Consider the following 18123-nt stretch of genomic DNA (forward strand, 5'->3'; position numbering starts at 1 on the left):
GCAGTAGTCTAAATACAAGTCGGTATGTGTGAATTAATATCCAACACCGCTAATAAATACCGCATCGAATAGTTTTAGCCAGCGAGTGTCGTTACTGCAGTCGCCAGACTGCAGGATTGAACACTCGATGCAGGGCAGATGTTGATTGCAATAAGTGTTCGTTTTTTAACAGACCCCAGGAGGCACTCTAGCACCGTGGTGGATTCAAAAATAGAGAGGATTGCACAATGGTCGTCGTGTAATATTTATATAAATCTGAAAAAATATTCCTAACTTCACACGCAATGAAAATGCATTCGTATTCGTACAAATTAATTGGTTTTGTGGAATACCGAGGCGCTCAAGACTATTCGATAATGAAGTCAATTATTCTGATGTTGATCTCTTCAGAATATCTGTTCGTTTTTAATGAGCTGGACTTCCGCTGCAGCTTGTCACGTCGATGCATTGTCACCGGATATCATATTTCTTAATTATAATTATCTCTGCGACGGATGTTTTGCTTCTTGGCTTATTTTTGCGCACTTAAAAAGCCACTTTTGGAAATTTAGTGCCACTAAGTATACGTAACTTATTATATTAAACATCATAGATGTGACTTTTAAAATATTTAGGTAAGTAAATAATAGCTGTAAGTTTCTTTGAGCACTTGTAGCAATAGATCTGTCATAACAGATGTATCGTTAGGAATGGTATAGTGTGTCTGGCAATTGTATGTTGCAACATTTGACATAGATATCTAAAATCCCCGCCTGTAATAACATAAATAATCAGATCGGCGCGCGCGCATGATTTCACTCCCGATTGCGGTCTATTTTCGGCCGCGTATCATTCCATGTTCCAGAGGTGAAAGGTGATCCGGCGGGGGTGTATCGCCGCTGGTGTTTACTCTAGATCAGGGTTTCCCAATTTTTTTTTGCCAAGGAACCCTAATTGATTATACTTTTCCTAGCGGAACCCCCGTACTACTCCGCCCGCACGCCCTGCCCCTCCCTTGTGCGTAAACAAGTCGGTGCGAGCGAACAACGTCGGTCACGAAACGTGGGATAATATTTTTTACGGAACCCTTGCGGCCTTTCCACGGAACCCCAGGGTTCCGCGGACCACCATTCGGGAACCGCTGCTCTAGATGCTAGGTCTAGGTAAATAATGATGCGTGACTGTGTAAAAAATGCTAGCTCGCCTGCTGAGTAATACAATCCTGAAGTTTTATGACAATACAAATTAGTTTAGAACAGGTGCTCTCCACCGTCCACCGCTGAGCCATCGGGCGTATGGGAAAGCTATTCTATCACGGTAGTCACGGCATGTGATGGTCACGCACGGCCCAGGCTAAGTGATTGAATTAATTTTATTAATCGCTCTGAAAACCGATCGTCTACATAAATCAAGATAACGCAATGGTCATCATCTCAAAATAAAATTATAAGTACCTTAGTTCCAAAATAGACGACTGATGTTTTCTGCAATAAAAAATATTTAAATAAATTATGTCATTTCCAGCTATTATTAATCTTTGTATTGTCATTGTTTGTTTGCTGTTTAACTTTTTGAATTATTTATACAATAGGTACTGACATCAAAAACATTGTACTAACCTGTCAATACTGAGATAAACTCATGTGTTCAAAGCTTATTTATATCAACACAAGACACATTTTGTAAATAAATAAAGCATGTCATGTAAACGCTCAGGTTTTTGTCGCATTGTTTTTATTCGCTCGTAAAGCTTCAGCCAAACCAACGCGTGCCACCAATGACAGGACGCGTTGATGTGAACTCAGAGCTAGAAATTCGTACTCAAGTAGGATTGCCAGGTGTCCGGCTTTTAGGGTAAAATGTCTGGCCAAATGAAGCACAGAGTCCGGCTTTTGTGATTTTGGACCTGGCAACCCTATACTCGACATCCGATCGCCATCGCCATCGTGCACGCCCGCTGCTCGCGTCGGTTTGGTTGAAGCTTAAGACCCGCAGCCTCCCGCGGCTCCGCGCGCCCGGAATAGCGCGTGCGTCACGTGGTGACTGAGCGCTGACTGCGCGCGCGCACTTGCCAACTAAAAACATTCAGGACTTAGACACGGGAGGTAAAAAGGTTATTACCATTGAAAAAGTATGCTAATCTAAAAAACAGATAATGGAGAAGGTTTCATTTTTCGTCCATTGAAAAAGTATGCTAATCTAAAAAACAGATAATGGAGAAGGTTTCATTTTTCGTCCATTAATAAAACTTGAAATTTATGAAAGAATCATGAAAATATCTTTACAAATAAAGAAGTTACAGGACCCTAAAGATACGTATAACAAATATTTCGCGTCATATAAATTTGAACGGAGACTCCTAGCCTCTTTAAAAATATTTTTTTCGGAGTACAGTAAATCACCCCTGCCTGGTCCAGTGCTGTTGACAGATCAAAATTTTAAAAATCTGGTAGTTTTTAATTTTTCAGCCAGAGTCACTCAAGATTCTTTCTCAGTAAAATTTTGTAACCTTTTTTTGACATATCCCAGACCTGGTCAAATACAAAGGACTTGAACAGATAGACCAATTAAAGATAAAGATTAAAAAAAACTAAACCGTCTTTTTAGTTTTGGTCTATATTCAACCCATTCAGTGAAATATAATGTTATCAACATCACGAAACTTCTTGTCCTAAGGTTTCCGAACCTTCACTTTCCTTCACTTCTCCCTTTGATTAGGTATTTCACAAACGCCTTCATTTCCTAAGACTTCATGAACATTTCTTTAAAAATCAACTTAAAAAAAAAACAACAAATATCATCTAAACATAGACACGATGCTCCCTCCGAAAGACTTATTTATCGGGTTAGGCGTGAAAATGTCAATATCCGGTTGGATCAGCGCAAGATCGTTGAAGACGACGCATCCGGACTATTGGATTGTAAAAAGACATATTATTGGGGAAAGATTGAAGAGAAAATAATTTGGCGCTACGGGATTGTTGAAATTAATGCATGATAGTACAAAAAGTAGCAGAATCAGTCTCAAAATAAGTAACCCTTTTTAATGCAGATTTAGCACCTGGCATTGGACGGATAGGCTCCGACCTCGCGACATCCCAATACGACATTGTAATGGTAAGCGTGTGATTATCGGAGCCGTCGATCAGCTTTTAAAAATTTCTTACGACCCTAATGTAGCGACATTTGCATCCTACCTACAAACAACCTGACTAGTATCGAATTCTTAGGCTGGGTTGCAGCACCTTTCTGTAACTTTGACAAACGTCCAAAATCTGTCAAACTTCATACAAAAACACCGGTTATCGTCAAAGTTAGGTTGTGCAACTCAGACTTAGACTACCGTAGCATACGATGCTAGGAAGCCTCCAAAAATATAATTTTTATTTGTTGTAAGAATTTTATGGTCATGGGTCAACGGTGCACTGGCACAGGGGACTACTTATAAAACGGGAACAAATCAAATGTTACCGCGAGTCAATGTCGGACAACGCCATCTATGGCAGCGCTCACAAACTTGATCATTTTTATCATGATGCTTAATTCATTTAATCACAGTTAGTAAAAAGGTAAGAGATATACTCGTTTACAGTAAACATAAATAAATAAACAATAAATTAAAACAAAGTATAAATTATAGTAAGTTAAATTAAGCAATAACCAATTTTCAATATTGGTAAAATAAATGATTACAAACTATAACCAATTGAAGTTTTAGAAATAGTTTGTTGTTTTAATAATACTCGTAGGCAGCACTATCGATTAAAACGAGCATTCAAACGACAGGCATGACGTTACTTAAATTATTTTTTCTTAAAATTATATTATCGATATCCATTGTTTTATTGTTTTTAAAAGCTTTTTAAAACCAATGACGTTAAGTAGGTAATTTAGTTTAAAATGAAACTATTTGATTTAAGACGTTATGTTTTATAGCAACATTGACACAATACTTGCGTATTGATAAAAATAAAACGACGGCTATCAACGTGCGCACATGGTGGGTCGCGTTGCTAGTGGCCTTGCATTTCCTTTTAGGGCGCGAGTGCAGGGATGCCCTTTTGAGTCGGCTCCGTTGGTGCAGCGTGCTTTTTGTGCCCAAATGCATTACCTCGACTAAATAGGTCATCTTGTTGTAAAGGCTTGCACATTCGTCTTTTGTGACGTTTGTTATAATGACTACTTTACATATCAATACGAAAGAAACACAGATACGTTATTTTAAACGAGTTTGCTCTACTATCGTTAAATCTTTTGATAATGATTTAAGCTTCAAAGCTATAGCCCTTCAGTCTCGAAGCTCATGTGATAGAAGCCAAGGACAAGCTGGCTAGTTTGGTATTATTAAGCGGACTACTCCTCAAGTCAATTAAAAGTCAATTAAGTCGGGTCAAAGTTTCATTGGCGAACTAACTGCAAGCTAAATCTGCGCAAGTGTTTTTTTCAGCGACGCATTAGCGCCTGCGGGATGAGTTGATTCTATAAACGCAGCAGATGTCATGTTAGTCATGTCAATGCTATGTTAGGTTCGTAATGCCGCACGTAGTAAGTATGTACATGATATCATTTTAAGCCCTAAGATATTAGGAATCTGATTTTCTGTAGGTGTACATAATTTTGGTCTCTTGGCATGGTATTTCACGAATGTCGGTGTATGGACTAAGCCCCAACCGTAAAATGTATCATAACTAATTCGAACCTCATTTCTAGCATACCCATTATGCTATGAGCCTATACAATATCAGTAATATTGGTAAGGTATTATGTGGTTACAAATGCCAATCTAGGTTATTGCAAACTATCTCATAGTTTCAGCAAGGGTTTCAACACAAATATTTATCTACATTACCTAAATAACCATATAAGATCTATTGGGGTATATCCCAACTATATATATATATATATATATATATATATATATATAATATAAATGCGAAAGTAACTCTGTCTGTCTGTCTGTCTGTTACGCTTTCCCGCTTAAACCTCGCAACCGATTTTGATGAAATTTGGCATAGAGATAGTTTGAGTCCCGGGAAAGAACATAGGATAGTTTTTATCCCGGTTTTTGAAACAGGGACGCGCGCGATAAAGTTTTTCTGTGACAGACAAAATTCCACGCGGGCGAAGCCGCGGGCGGAAAGCTAGTCTCACATATTTTTCAAGTTAAAATGGCATTCAGAATAAAAACTTTAAATTGCCAAGGACATACATATAATCACTTTTTACAGAGAATGAACACACAGCGATATCGTCATTAGTGAATACTTTTAGATAGATGTCCGCATAAAGGTTAGACCAGACCAACGCGTGCAGCCGGCGTGCACGATGACGATGGCGATGGCGACCAGACAGCGTGTATGAATTTGTAGCGATGAGTTCACATCAACGCGTCCTGTCATTGGTCGCGGCGATCTATGCAGCGTCTGCACGCAGCGATCAGCGATCATCGCGACATTTGTCACTGTGACGTTTCTGTTTTTTAAAATCGATGTAATAAATAGTAAGTAGGATCTGTTAAAAAGTTATTACTCAATTAAAAATGAATTAATCATAACATACCACTAGTCTGACCTACTTGAATAATAAAAAAGGTTTTAGAATAAAGTATCAATATCAGAATTTATTTTTATGTAATAAACATATTATTCTAGTTTTCTCGAGAACCTGCTTCTTCAACTTCATAAATAAAATTGGGATTTATCTGCAGAACAAAATAATTGAGAATGTACATGTCTGCAGCTTTCTCTAAGGCCCTAGAGCAATTCTAACGTCTCAGTCATTAATTTAGAGCCACTAGAAATACCTGTCGGTCCGCCTCCAGGATCAGAACTCGAAACCTATCCAGTTGCAGCGAGGGGTGAGACAGGGAGATGTCATATCTCCGAAACTGTTCACCACCGCCCTGGAAGATGTTTTCAAGCTTCTGGACTGGAGCGGATTCGGCATAAATATCAACGGCGAGTATATCACACACCTTCGTTTCGCGGACGATATCGTAGTCATGGCTGAGACCGTGGAGGACCTAAACACAATGCTCGATGGCCTCAGTAGAGCCTCTCAACAAGTGGGTCTTAAAATGAACATGGACAAGACAAAAATTATGTCAAATGCCCGTGTTGTACCCACTCCTCTGAAGGTTGGAGACACTACACTCGAACTTGTTGACAATTATGTATACCTGGGACAAACAGTCCAGTTAGGTAGGTCCAACTTCGAGAAAGAGGTTAATCGTCGAATCCAACTCGGCTGGGCAGCGTTCGGGAAGCTTCGCGAAATTCTCACGTCCGAAATACCGCAGTGTCTCAAGACAAAAGTATTTGACCAGTGTGTGTTGCCAGTGATGGTGTATGGCTCTGAGACGTGGTCGCTTACTATGGGCCTCATAAGAAGGCTCAAGGTCACCCAAAGAGCGATGGAGCGTGCTATGCTCGGAGTTTCCCTGCGTGATCGAATCAGAAATGAGGAGATCCGTAGGAGAACCAGAGTGACTGACATAGCCCGCAGAATCGCTAAAATCAAGTGGCAGTGGGCGGGGCACATAGCTCGAAGAGCTGATGGCCGCTGGGGCAGGAAAGTTCTTGAGTGGCGACCACGAGCTGGAAGACGTAGCGTGGGCAGGCCTCCCACTAGGTGGACCGACGATCTGGTAAAGGTCGCGGGAAGTACCTGGATGCAAGCGGCGCAGGACCGGTCTTTGTGGAAATCCTTGGGGGAGGCCTTTGTCCAGCAGTGGACGTCTTTCGGCTGAAACGAACGAACGAGAAATACCTATATAGTTGACCAAATCTGATGTCTTTTTGTATTTTTGAGTTATTATTAAAGACACAAAGGATATTTGGACTATTATGTACTGTGTAGTTTGGGTGCATAATGTAATTCCTTTGCCTTAAAAAAGTAAATGTCAAGATGACTGTTGCACCGAAAATGAAAATGAAAATTGATTTTGATAGATGTTTTGTTGAGTTTTGTGTAGTTTTGTGCAATTTAACGATAAGAACGACAATGGTAAAAGGAAATGGGGGCAAATTTTTTCCCTCAAGGAAAAAGATGAATTGGTTATAATCTTACTTGCCCAAAAGGATACTGTACGAGCACGTCAGCATCGACCGCGACTAGCCGACTGGCCCATGAACCCTGAACGAACGTGCACCGTAGGCACTCTACACCGACGGCACATTGGACTGGACACATTGAATTGTGTACATTATGTAAATCTTGTATATAGCAATAGCATAACAGTAATAAACCAGATATCAACCGTCCGCGTTGTGTTTCATTTCCCCCCACTGAAGGTTCGGACAAACCAACGCGTGCAGCGATGGCGATGGCGATGGCGACCACTGCGCGTGCAAAAGTTGTTTCACACTGCCACGACCGCGATGGCGATCACTGTGCGTGCAGGTTGTCACTGTCACCACAACTGTCACGCATATTGTCACTTTCGCTTATTGTGAATCATCACGCCTATATTCGGCAAAATGGAAACTGAATTAAATGATTTGTTTGAAGCTTTTGATGCAATTGAGACAGTGGAAACACTTTCACTTAAGTTTATTCAGGCGGCCATATATTATAGAGTGAGACAGGATTACCTACATGTGGTATAGGTAGTAGGTATTGGTTACTCATAACCAAGATATATTTCTGGCTTCGTTTGTAGTCCCTAGAGCCCTAACAATAGGTACCTTTTAATTAGATTTAAAGAAAGGTTTGATAGGAAGGAGGACTGCACTAAGGCTTTCTTGGCCTCAAGGTTAGACCAGACCAACGCGTGCAGCCGGCGTGCACGATGACGATGGCGATGGCGACCAGACAGCGTGTATGAATTTGTAGCGATGAGTTCACATCAACGCGTCCTGTCATTGGTCGCGGCGATCTATGCAGCGTCTGCACGCAGCGATCAGCGATCATCGCGACATTTGTCACTGTGACGTTTCTGTTTTTTAAAATCGATGTAATAAATAGTAAGTAGGATCTGTTAAAAAGTTATTACTCAATTAAAAATGAATTAATCATAACATACCACTAGTCTGACCTACTTGAATAATAAAAAAGGTTTTAGAATAAAGTATCAATATCAGAATTTATTTTTATGTAATAAACATATTATTCTAGTTTTCTCGAGAACCTGCTTCTTCAACTTCATAAATAAAATTGGGATTTATCTGCAGAACAAAATAATTGAGAATGTACATGTCTGCAGCTTTCTCTAAGGCCCTAGAGCAATTCTAACGTCTCAGTCATTAATTTAGAGCCACTAGAAATACCTGTCGGTCCGCCTCCAGGATCAGAACTCGAAACCTATCCAGTTGCAGCGAGGGGTGAGACAGGGAGATGTCATATCTCCGAAACTGTTCACCACCGCCCTGGAAGATGTTTTCAAGCTTCTGGACTGGAGCGGATTCGGCATAAATATCAACGGCGAGTATATCACACACCTTCGTTTCGCGGACGATATCGTAGTCATGGCTGAGACCGTGGAGGACCTAAACACAATGCTCGATGGCCTCAGTAGAGCCTCTCAACAAGTGGGTCTTAAAATGAACATGGACAAGACAAAAATTATGTCAAATGCCCGTGTTGTACCCACTCCTCTGAAGGTTGGAGACACTACACTCGAACTTGTTGACAATTATGTATACCTGGGACAAACAGTCCAGTTAGGTAGGTCCAACTTCGAGAAAGAGGTTAATCGTCGAATCCAACTCGGCTGGGCAGCGTTCGGGAAGCTTCGCGAAATTCTCACGTCCGAAATACCGCAGTGTCTCAAGACAAAAGTATTTGACCAGTGTGTGTTGCCAGTGATGGTGTATGGCTCTGAGACGTGGTCGCTTACTATGGGCCTCATAAGAAGGCTCAAGGTCACCCAAAGAGCGATGGAGCGTGCTATGCTCGGAGTTTCCCTGCGTGATCGAATCAGAAATGAGGAGATCCGTAGGAGAACCAGAGTGACTGACATAGCCCGCAGAATCGCTAAAATCAAGTGGCAGTGGGCGGGGCACATAGCTCGAAGAGCTGATGGCCGCTGGGGCAGGAAAGTTCTTGAGTGGCGACCACGAGCTGGAAGACGTAGCGTGGGCAGGCCTCCCACTAGGTGGACCGACGATCTGGTAAAGGTCGCGGGAAGTACCTGGATGCAAGCGGCGCAGGACCGGTCTTTGTGGAAATCCTTGGGGGAGGCCTTTGTCCAGCAGTGGACGTCTTTCGGCTGAAACGAACGAACGAGAAATACCTATATAGTTGACCAAATCTGATGTCTTTTTGTATTTTTGAGTTATTATTAAAGACACAAAGGATATTTGGACTATTATGTACTGTGTAGTTTGGGTGCATAATGTAATTCCTTTGCCTTAAAAAAGTAAATGTCAAGATGACTGTTGCACCGAAAATGAAAATGAAAATTGATTTTGATAGATGTTTTGTTGAGTTTTGTGTAGTTTTGTGCAATTTAACGATAAGAACGACAATGGTAAAAGGAAATGGGGGCAAATTTTTTCCCTCAAGGAAAAAGATGAATTGGTTATAATCTTACTTGCCCAAAAGGATACTGTACGAGCACGTCAGCATCGACCGCGACTAGCCGACTGGCCCATGAACCCTGAACGAACGTGCACCGTAGGCACTCTACACCGACGGCACATTGGACTGGACACATTGAATTGTGTACATTATGTAAATCTTGTATATAGCAATAGCATAACAGTAATAAACCAGATATCAACCGTCCGCGTTGTGTTTCATTTCCCCCCACTGAGGCCAAGAAAGCCTTAGTGCAGTCCTCCTTCCTATCAAACCTTTCTTTAAATCTAATTAAAAGGTACCTATTGTTAGGGCTCTAGGGACTACAAACGAAGCCAGAAATATATCTTGGTTATGAGTAACCAATACCTACTACCTATACCACATGTAGGTAATCCTGTCTCACTCTATAATATATGGCCGCCTGAATAAACTTAAGTGAAAGTGTTTCCACTGTCTCAATTGCATCAAAAGCTTCAAACAAATCATTTAATTCAGTTTCCATTTTGCCGAATATAGGCGTGATGATTCACAATAAGCGAAAGTGACAATATGCGTGACAGTTGTGGTGACAGTGACAACCTGCACGCACAGTGATCGCCATCGCGGTCGTGGCAGTGTGAAACAACTTTTGCACGCGCAGTGGTCGCCATCGCCATCGCCATCGCTGCACGCGTTGGTTTGTCCGAACCTTTACTGCGTGTCGAGGCACGACAGTCGTGCGACAACGACTTTATTCAATAGTTATAAGTTTAGTAGTGTTGCCTTCCAGTGACATGTATTTCTTGACATCGAAGCTATAACAGTCGTTGTTGACACAGAAATGATCAAATCAAAGCTTTTGATGCCAATAAATTCAAAGGAATCATGCCTTTGAAATTTAAAACATTGGTCATACTATTTTCTTTGAAACTATGAGTCATTTGTAAATCAGGTCAACATAATGAGAGGGTTAATGCGCTATTTTCGTACGATTTTAATTATCAATCTCGCGCAAAATACATTTTAAACACGATTTTCTTTCAGTTAATGTCCGCGATTTTATATTCATTGAGGAAGGTCCCTTTTTTGCCAACTGGTAATCGAACCCGATACCCTTGGAATGAAAGCCGAGGTCCCGCATAAATTAATATTACCCGTTTAAAGCGCCTACCATAAATTGACTCAAAATTGTTTATTTTCTCCTTGAAAATTAAATTATTCATATCGAGTACATAATCGATTTTACAAAGTTTAATTATAAATATTCGTAGAGGATTATCAATGCTAATCATGGGAAGAAAAATATGGCATTTATGCTTGCTGAATGAAAAGATGTTTGGTAATATGAATTTTACATACATTTGATGGATATAAACAAGCTGAAGTGGCAAGGGTGTGTGAAGCGAAGACGGGCAGTAAAGAGATTGCGCGTGGGCAGCTCGCGTGGGGCCCTCCAGCGCGATGGAGATGCACTCGTATAGTCACAAATTCTAATATTCAACTTCAAGCTTATCTTTGCTGTGGTATTTTTGAACAGTATTATTATAAAACATCAACATATCGCACTAAAACATAGAAAGAGCGTTGGAAAACAGTAGCCGATATCAAATAAAGTCTTCAAAAGTTTAATAAAGAGTACAATAGTCCGTAGCCTGTCAAAGTTTATTCACGCTGGACACTGCGCGCTGCGCCGGGGAAATATGAAGGATTGCATGCGGAATTGGAAATTTTCGTTGCAGATATTTTCAACTTTTAGGTTTTCCCGAAAAAAACTGTTACGGAATTATTACTCTAACAATACTCTACACAACAAGGACGCTTACTAAAGCAATATTTTTCCGTTTCGAGTGATACGAGTAGCTTTTATGCTGGGAAATAAAACTATTCCCAAGAATGAAAGGCAATCTTTCCTTGACGACGAATCGTAACGTAGCCTACGTTACGATGTGGGAAGGTTTAAATTCAGAATTATTCATAATATCATGCACTTTATATCGTTAGTCCTCGCGGTCCTAGAGATAGCTTGATTCGGAGAACCAGAGTTTAATTTTCCTATGTCTGTCTTCAACTTATATTTTGTCATATTATTTAGCTAATGGAATACGAAATACAATATACGATATAAGAAACAGTTTACAATAATCTTTATTTTTTCAAGTTTACAAAAATAATAACGTTTTATTAAATGCTAACAACATACGTTTGATTATTGATCTTGAGCTTACTACAATGGGCTAACGGAACTATTAGTAATTCTTTAAAAATAAAAACTATTTCGTTTTTTATTTATATACCCATCTTGTTACGGATCATAACTAGTACTATGAGAATTCAACTGCCAAGACTTATCTTTCTGCTTTCCAGGGACTAAGTGAGAAAAATAAGTGACCGCTACATTTCGCCAGAAAGAAATAAGTACAGGACGGAGCGAGAAGAATGAAGCCATGAAAAATTCTGTGTCCATCGGGCCGGCTGATGAAGCGCCGCGATGTTTGCAGCAGAGCCACCCGCCGGAGTTTTGTTCCAATTAAAACGCGCATCGACGCCATCGCAGTGGGAAAATATTACACTTCAAAAGCGAATCCATTTTTAAATTACACCTATGTTTGGGTTACAGATTAAACCTATTTTTAGTGATTTATTTAATTTCTACCATAATAAAGAAATTTTATATGAGTATGAATTATATTCAATTGGCATTTGTTGTACGAGTAGATAGAGTTTGTTACAACTACATTATTTTCAATATAAACAACACTTCGTTCGAATCATCTCTTTATGATACGTCTCATTAACTTACCTATAACATTACAATTAAAACGATAAACGTATAAAATACCAATGCATATTTTATGATTTGCATTCTTCTTTTACCGGTGCCGTTGCTGTTACACTTGATAGTAAAACTCTATCAGAATTTACAAGAATAATTCTTTCTAAAATGGTTTCCGATTTAAAGAACGAAAAACGGGTAATTTGTAATCAGCTAATATATCATCATCATTCATATTAAGCTACCCGAAAAAAGATTTTTTAATTGGCTGGTATGAAATTAACTGATTAGAATTTGATGTTCCGAGCATTTTCCGAGGGATATGAAAAAGTTATTTAATTAACGAGCAAGTTCTTCTATTTCTTGCTTCATAATTGTCCAGAGAATACTAAGGCCGAGTTGTACCAGCTTATTTTAACCGTAACAATAACAATAACCGGTGCTTTTTGTATGGAGTTTGACAGATTTTAAAGTTAAATGGTGCAACTCCCTAATTCTTACAATAAATAATATGTAATTACTATGGCATACCTACTTACTTAAGATTTGCTTTGCGGGACTGATTTTATTTTACTCATAATTAGATTTCCCTGCAGAAAGAGACTGAAAGCAGAAAGAATAAATTAAACAGCTAGAGATATCTACGATACTCTTGTTTGTTACACAATAGACAGTTTGACACCATACCCCTATAATTCGAAACCACAAATTTTTTAAAAAGACCCTTCATTCTGGTCTTAAAAACTAAATTAATTTTATATTACCTGTAAATTACGATTTTTGTTCGCATTGTAATTGAAAAAAGTAGTTTTGAGTTGACAAAATAGGGACGTCACTTTGCTTGTAGTGCCATACAAAATGTATGGGAGAGTGGGAGAGTTTCGTTTTGACAGTTTTAAAAAGTACGTCAATTGATTGGTGGTGTCAACATGTCTATTATGACTTATAGTGTTTTGCCTTAAATTAGTTTAATTTTGGTTTTTAAAATGATGGCTTTAGAATAATATTTCCATATAATATCATTAGGCACCTATCTGACTAATCACGGTAATAATAAAAACCTGCCTGCCAATTGAACATAAAATACGTTGTAATAAAACTGATAACCCAGTTTACTGGCCATAAATTATTGGAAATAGGTTAGTTAGTTGCAGTTTTGAAGTTAGCGTGCTCGCGGCGCCGGCGCAGCCGTAACGGTCCGCGCGCGTTCGCTAATCACCCCGTGATGCGATGATGACTAATGACTGATGCCTCTTTGTCTGCCTCTCAGCCCTCGCTCGTAACTCGATTTGGCCACGATAAAGTTATCTTAATTAATGTTTTATTAGTGTTCGAGTGCAATTATGTTTCTACAGCTCTAGGTTATTGAGTGCTATTTTGTATAATTGTTAAATGGCAATGCCAGATTTTGTATGGAAGGTGGCGTCTTTCTTTTTTCGCGCGGCCATCGACCAAACTTTGTTTTTTGATTACAAAATAGTGTAATAAACCAAACTTACTATGGCATGTATACCTCTAAACTCAGTCTGAACTGAGTTACGAGCATTAGAAGTTTGATGATTTTCATACTAGATTTGCTTTTTGCGCGCAAGTTTTGTAAGAAATTGCAACAAAATATTGCGCTATTTCTTTTATTGCGCTGATTCTGCTGCATACTGATGTCTGGAGCCTTTTAATGGATGGTATTGTTTGTTGTCACATACAATGTCAATATTTTGTTGCAATTTCTTACAAAACTTGCGCGCAAAAAGCAAATCTAGTATGAAAATCATCAAACTTCTAATGCTCGTAACTCAGTTCAGACTGAGTTTAGAGGTGTACATGTCGTAGTAAGTTTGGTTTATTACACTATTTTGTAATCAAAAAACAAGGTTTGGTCGATGGCCGCGCGAAAAAAAAAAGACGCCAATTTCCGGCATTGTCTTTTATGTTTTACACCAAAACACGGGTTTTTATTTAACAACCAAGCAGTAATTCGACATTTGATAGACACTAACAAGAATCGCAGAAATATTTTTTCCAATGGAAATTAAAGAAAGTGGCCAGCAAATAAATAACTTCGCTTTAAACTTTTAAGGAAAAAACTGCGTTACAAACTTTGGCAGTTAAATATCCAGTAGTTTTTGTGAAGTGTTTAAAAATGCTAGATTGCTATCTAACAGTTAGCAGTAACCGGCGAAACAGGCCACCGTAGTGTTCGTTGATCTCATCAGAGCAAAGTTATGCTTTCGCTTGAATTACTCGTAACAGTAGCGCTATTTGCTTGTTAAAGAATTAACACAGTTAGCGTTTTACTCGTATTTACCGAGTTACATCTGCGCAAACAGTGTGAAGTTTTGGTATTTTATGGCGTATTAAATTGATATGTGTATTGTGCGAACTATATCGGGAAGGTTCGTGTTGGAGATCCTGGTGGTATGCGAAATTTGCGGGCTCGCGGGGCGCAGAGGGGCGGCGGCGCGGGAGTGCGCTGGTCTCGAAATAACCCGTCGTATTTCGGTCGCGGCCCCCCGCGCCACCCCTCGCGGCGCTCGCGCAGCGCGCGCTCCACACTATCCGCTAACTATTCGCAATCGACCGACGTCTTGGTTGTTGGACTTGGGTTATAATGACTTGACTTCTGCTAAATGAACCCGTGGACTACTAGTATAAGTTATAAGTGGCGTATTATCAAGAGTTCCGTAAGGACAAGTAGCGTCGAGTGAGAGTTTTTTGTGCGTTGTGCTGCGCCGCGGCGTGATGGAGAAGCAGTCGAGGTGGTCCTCGGAGCAGCGCTCCGAGCAGCACTCGGAGCAGCACTCGGAGCGGCGCGTGCAGCAGGAGCGCGTGCAGCGCACCGAGCACCACTACTCGCGCCAGATGATGACCCAGCACCAGGGTGAGTGCTGCACTGTACCTGTCATACGCATCCACACCATCGGTCCGCCCGACTAACCTGCTGAGCGACTAGCCTAAGGCGGGGGCGGGCGGCGCGCGCGGCCGTCCGCCCGCGAGTGTATTTGGTTTCCTGGTGCGTAACTTTATTTGTGCATAGCGCTTTTCCTCCGAGCGAGATGGTGCGCCTATTCTGGGGACGCGTGGGCGGGCGCGGCCGGGCGCCCGCATACTTTCCGCGCTCGCTTTTCTCGTTACATCCGAGGAATGATCTCACTGTCTCCGCTCGCCGGCGAATGCATCGGCAGCGGGAACGTGAACTCTCGCCCGACCGCTTTTATGCAACAGTTAAAACTTAAATGGCGCGCGAGAGTTCACGAGTCCCTCCACTAAGGTCGCTGCGCGAACTCACGCATCGAAACTTGTTTACTTTTATGGTACAAATTCGAGTCCTAACATGGAGGTTGAACGAATAATGTTCTCATTCAAGGATTACTTTTTTACTCGGCTCCATCTCTAAACTAGGCCGACTATTATTGAGAACCGTAACTCGTTTTGCCGAAGTGGACTGTCTCGAGTTTGTCACACATCACCATCACCGTTCGAGAGATGAGCATGAAAAAAACAAATGAAAATATGAAATCGAGTCGAGGTGTATGTTGCATTGTTGCGTGTCGCGTCGCAAATCGCTGATTGCATAAAAACAACATAAACACGAGAGAAAACGATCGCATCGAGGAATGTACGCGGCGCACGAGTCGCGGCCCGCTCGGCCTTTGTTGAATTTAGAAATGACCATTGATCAATTGTGCTTTCGGAAATGATGGTCGTGATTCAGCTAATTGTAAGATCCGTCCAAACATGATTAGTTGCTTTCTCGCATCGATCGATGCTATGATAGCTTGAAAAATCTTCAAATATCGAGGCGATCGGTGTTACTGGCAGCGGCCGGGGCGACACTTGTACAAACGCGCATTTGGCGCAAATTGAACAACAAACAGAGGTGTCGTGGGACCGCTCGCGTGACTCATGCGCCGGCGCCGGTAATCGAGTTAGTCTAAACGGAATGAGATGCAACCTAATTTACATACCCGCCTTTCAGTAAATGAATTAGCTCAATTAATGTACACATGTTTATGATGATTTTAATTTGTAAACTTACTTTGAAAGACAACGAATAGAGTCACGTATTATCGGGGCAATGTTTTAAATAATTTAACCTCACACGCGATGATTCACGTTTAGTAAGAGAAAGATGTAATCATCTGATGGAAACTATTAATGATATTCGATATTCTTATAAATAAAGGATCTATCTTGATTATACCAAACTTATCACGTGAACGAATAATACACATACAACGTAAGCAGTAGAACATCGTAGTAGCTCTTATAGTAAATAAAACACGGTCATAGAGAACACAGTCAGCGCGGCCCCCCGTTGTTCGCGGCGTTTTTGCTTCGGTGCATCAATTAACCGTTTTCTATTTCTATGTTCGACTGAGAACTAAAGCATAATGGAGCATTACGCCGCGAAAAACGCTTCTGCCACTGCGTTTTCACTCTCGGGGAACGTGGCACTGGCGATCACGCTTCTTGCCGGGCCCACTCAGCCGCGCCAACGTGTGTCAATCATCATTAATGACTAATTGTATGTTGCAACGCGAATTACCTATTTGCTCTGCGATTTTTTAACTATGCAATCATCACAACATGGAACCACAACTTCATGTTAAATATTATTAAATCTAATTAGACTTTTACTTCTTGAACTTTTATCAAGGGTCAGTCAGCATTCTTTATTTGTTGATTGGTTCGTATGTATCGCCGAGTGCACACGCTCAGTGTCGAGATGTTGCATGTGGGGGGCCCCCGCGACGAATGCAATATTTCGGTCAAAAATTATGATGCGTCACTTGCAGCCTGCGATACAAATGCCGATCCTCTTTGCAAACAATGGCTTGAACCCATCACTTTCCGATAACAATAAATTTGGTCACCATGTTGTGGTTTGCGCTACTAAATTAAGATGTTAAGACAATAACAACCACACTAAGGATTATCATTGGCATTAAAAACGTCGTGTATGAGTTTAATTGGCGGCATTAAGACGTCGAGGCCATCGAGGCGGGCAACGGTCGCGCATAGCGGCCGCCGCTCATTGTAACGTAACACCTTAACTGTAGCGCGTTGCGGTGCCTGCCCTCATCTCGCTCGACCTAGTCACACTGGGGGCATGCGCAGAAGTTCCACTCACATATTGTTGATACCAAAACAAATCAGTCGTCAATAAGCTGAAGTTGTTTGGTCTAACCTTACCTATCTTAAGCAATCTGAATTTAGTCAACCCAACGTTTCACATCGTCACCCACTACATATTTCATACAACTCACTATGACTCCGAGGCTAGCTAGGCCATGTTCATGACATCTCCGAATATCGTCAGACCACCAAACAGGCCGCTCGGCGCATTGGCTAATGGTCGTTCGCAGCGTGGCTACGGCCAGTAACTACGCTATGATCTAATCTCTGCGCACGCGCTCCCAATCTCGCACGTACTGACATACCACGCGTCGAAGCCATCATGCGCGTTACTGTTCGAGATGAATATCATCCGATGTAGAGCATGGGGTAGCTGCTGATAGCCACTGTTCACTAAGAATTCTATTCAATAAGCTGTTACTTTGGATTGGATACAATAATTACTATGTTGTTACACACCTCCCTATATGTAATTTAAATTATTTTCATGTAAGGTTAAATGGAACATGCCGTGGAAAATCGAACCAATTAAATTGACTTTATTGCTCACAATTTCATATTTATTACACACAGCTAATAATATGCACGACTAATATAACAGGAAGTAATGATAAGAAGTTACCTGTAGTGATTATATTTACTAAAATTTTAGAAGGTTTATGTCAGGTCAGAACTCTACCAAATATCTGCTGCGAAATTCCGGAAATTCTTTAAGTTTAAGTTGTAATATTTTA

General features: G+C 40.7%; 1 protein-coding gene across 12 annotated transcripts in view; it reads left to right on the forward strand.

Moving 5' to 3' along the window:
- The first annotated feature begins 14790 nt into the window (after nt 1-14790).
- The window catches only part of LOC135086950 (titin), a 117165-nt gene continuing 113832 nt past the window's right edge, over nt 14791-18123 (forward strand). For 9 of the 12 annotated variants that reach the window (XM_063981773.1, XM_063981777.1, XM_063981778.1 and 6 more), the window contains exon 1: nt 14792-15131. In XM_063981773.1, coding sequence (XP_063837843.1) covers nt 14993-15131 — 139 coding nt within the window. In that variant the 5' untranslated portion in view covers nt 14792-14992. Of the gene's footprint in view, nt 15132-18123 lie in introns of all 12 variants that reach the window. The other 3 variants (XM_063981782.1, XM_063981783.1, XM_063981784.1) reach the window with 2 other exon arrangements.

The sequence above is a fragment of the Ostrinia nubilalis genome, chromosome Z (assembly GCF_963855985.1).
Source record: "Ostrinia nubilalis chromosome Z, ilOstNubi1.1, whole genome shotgun sequence".
Classification (NCBI taxonomy): domain Eukaryota; kingdom Metazoa; phylum Arthropoda; class Insecta; order Lepidoptera; family Crambidae; genus Ostrinia; species Ostrinia nubilalis.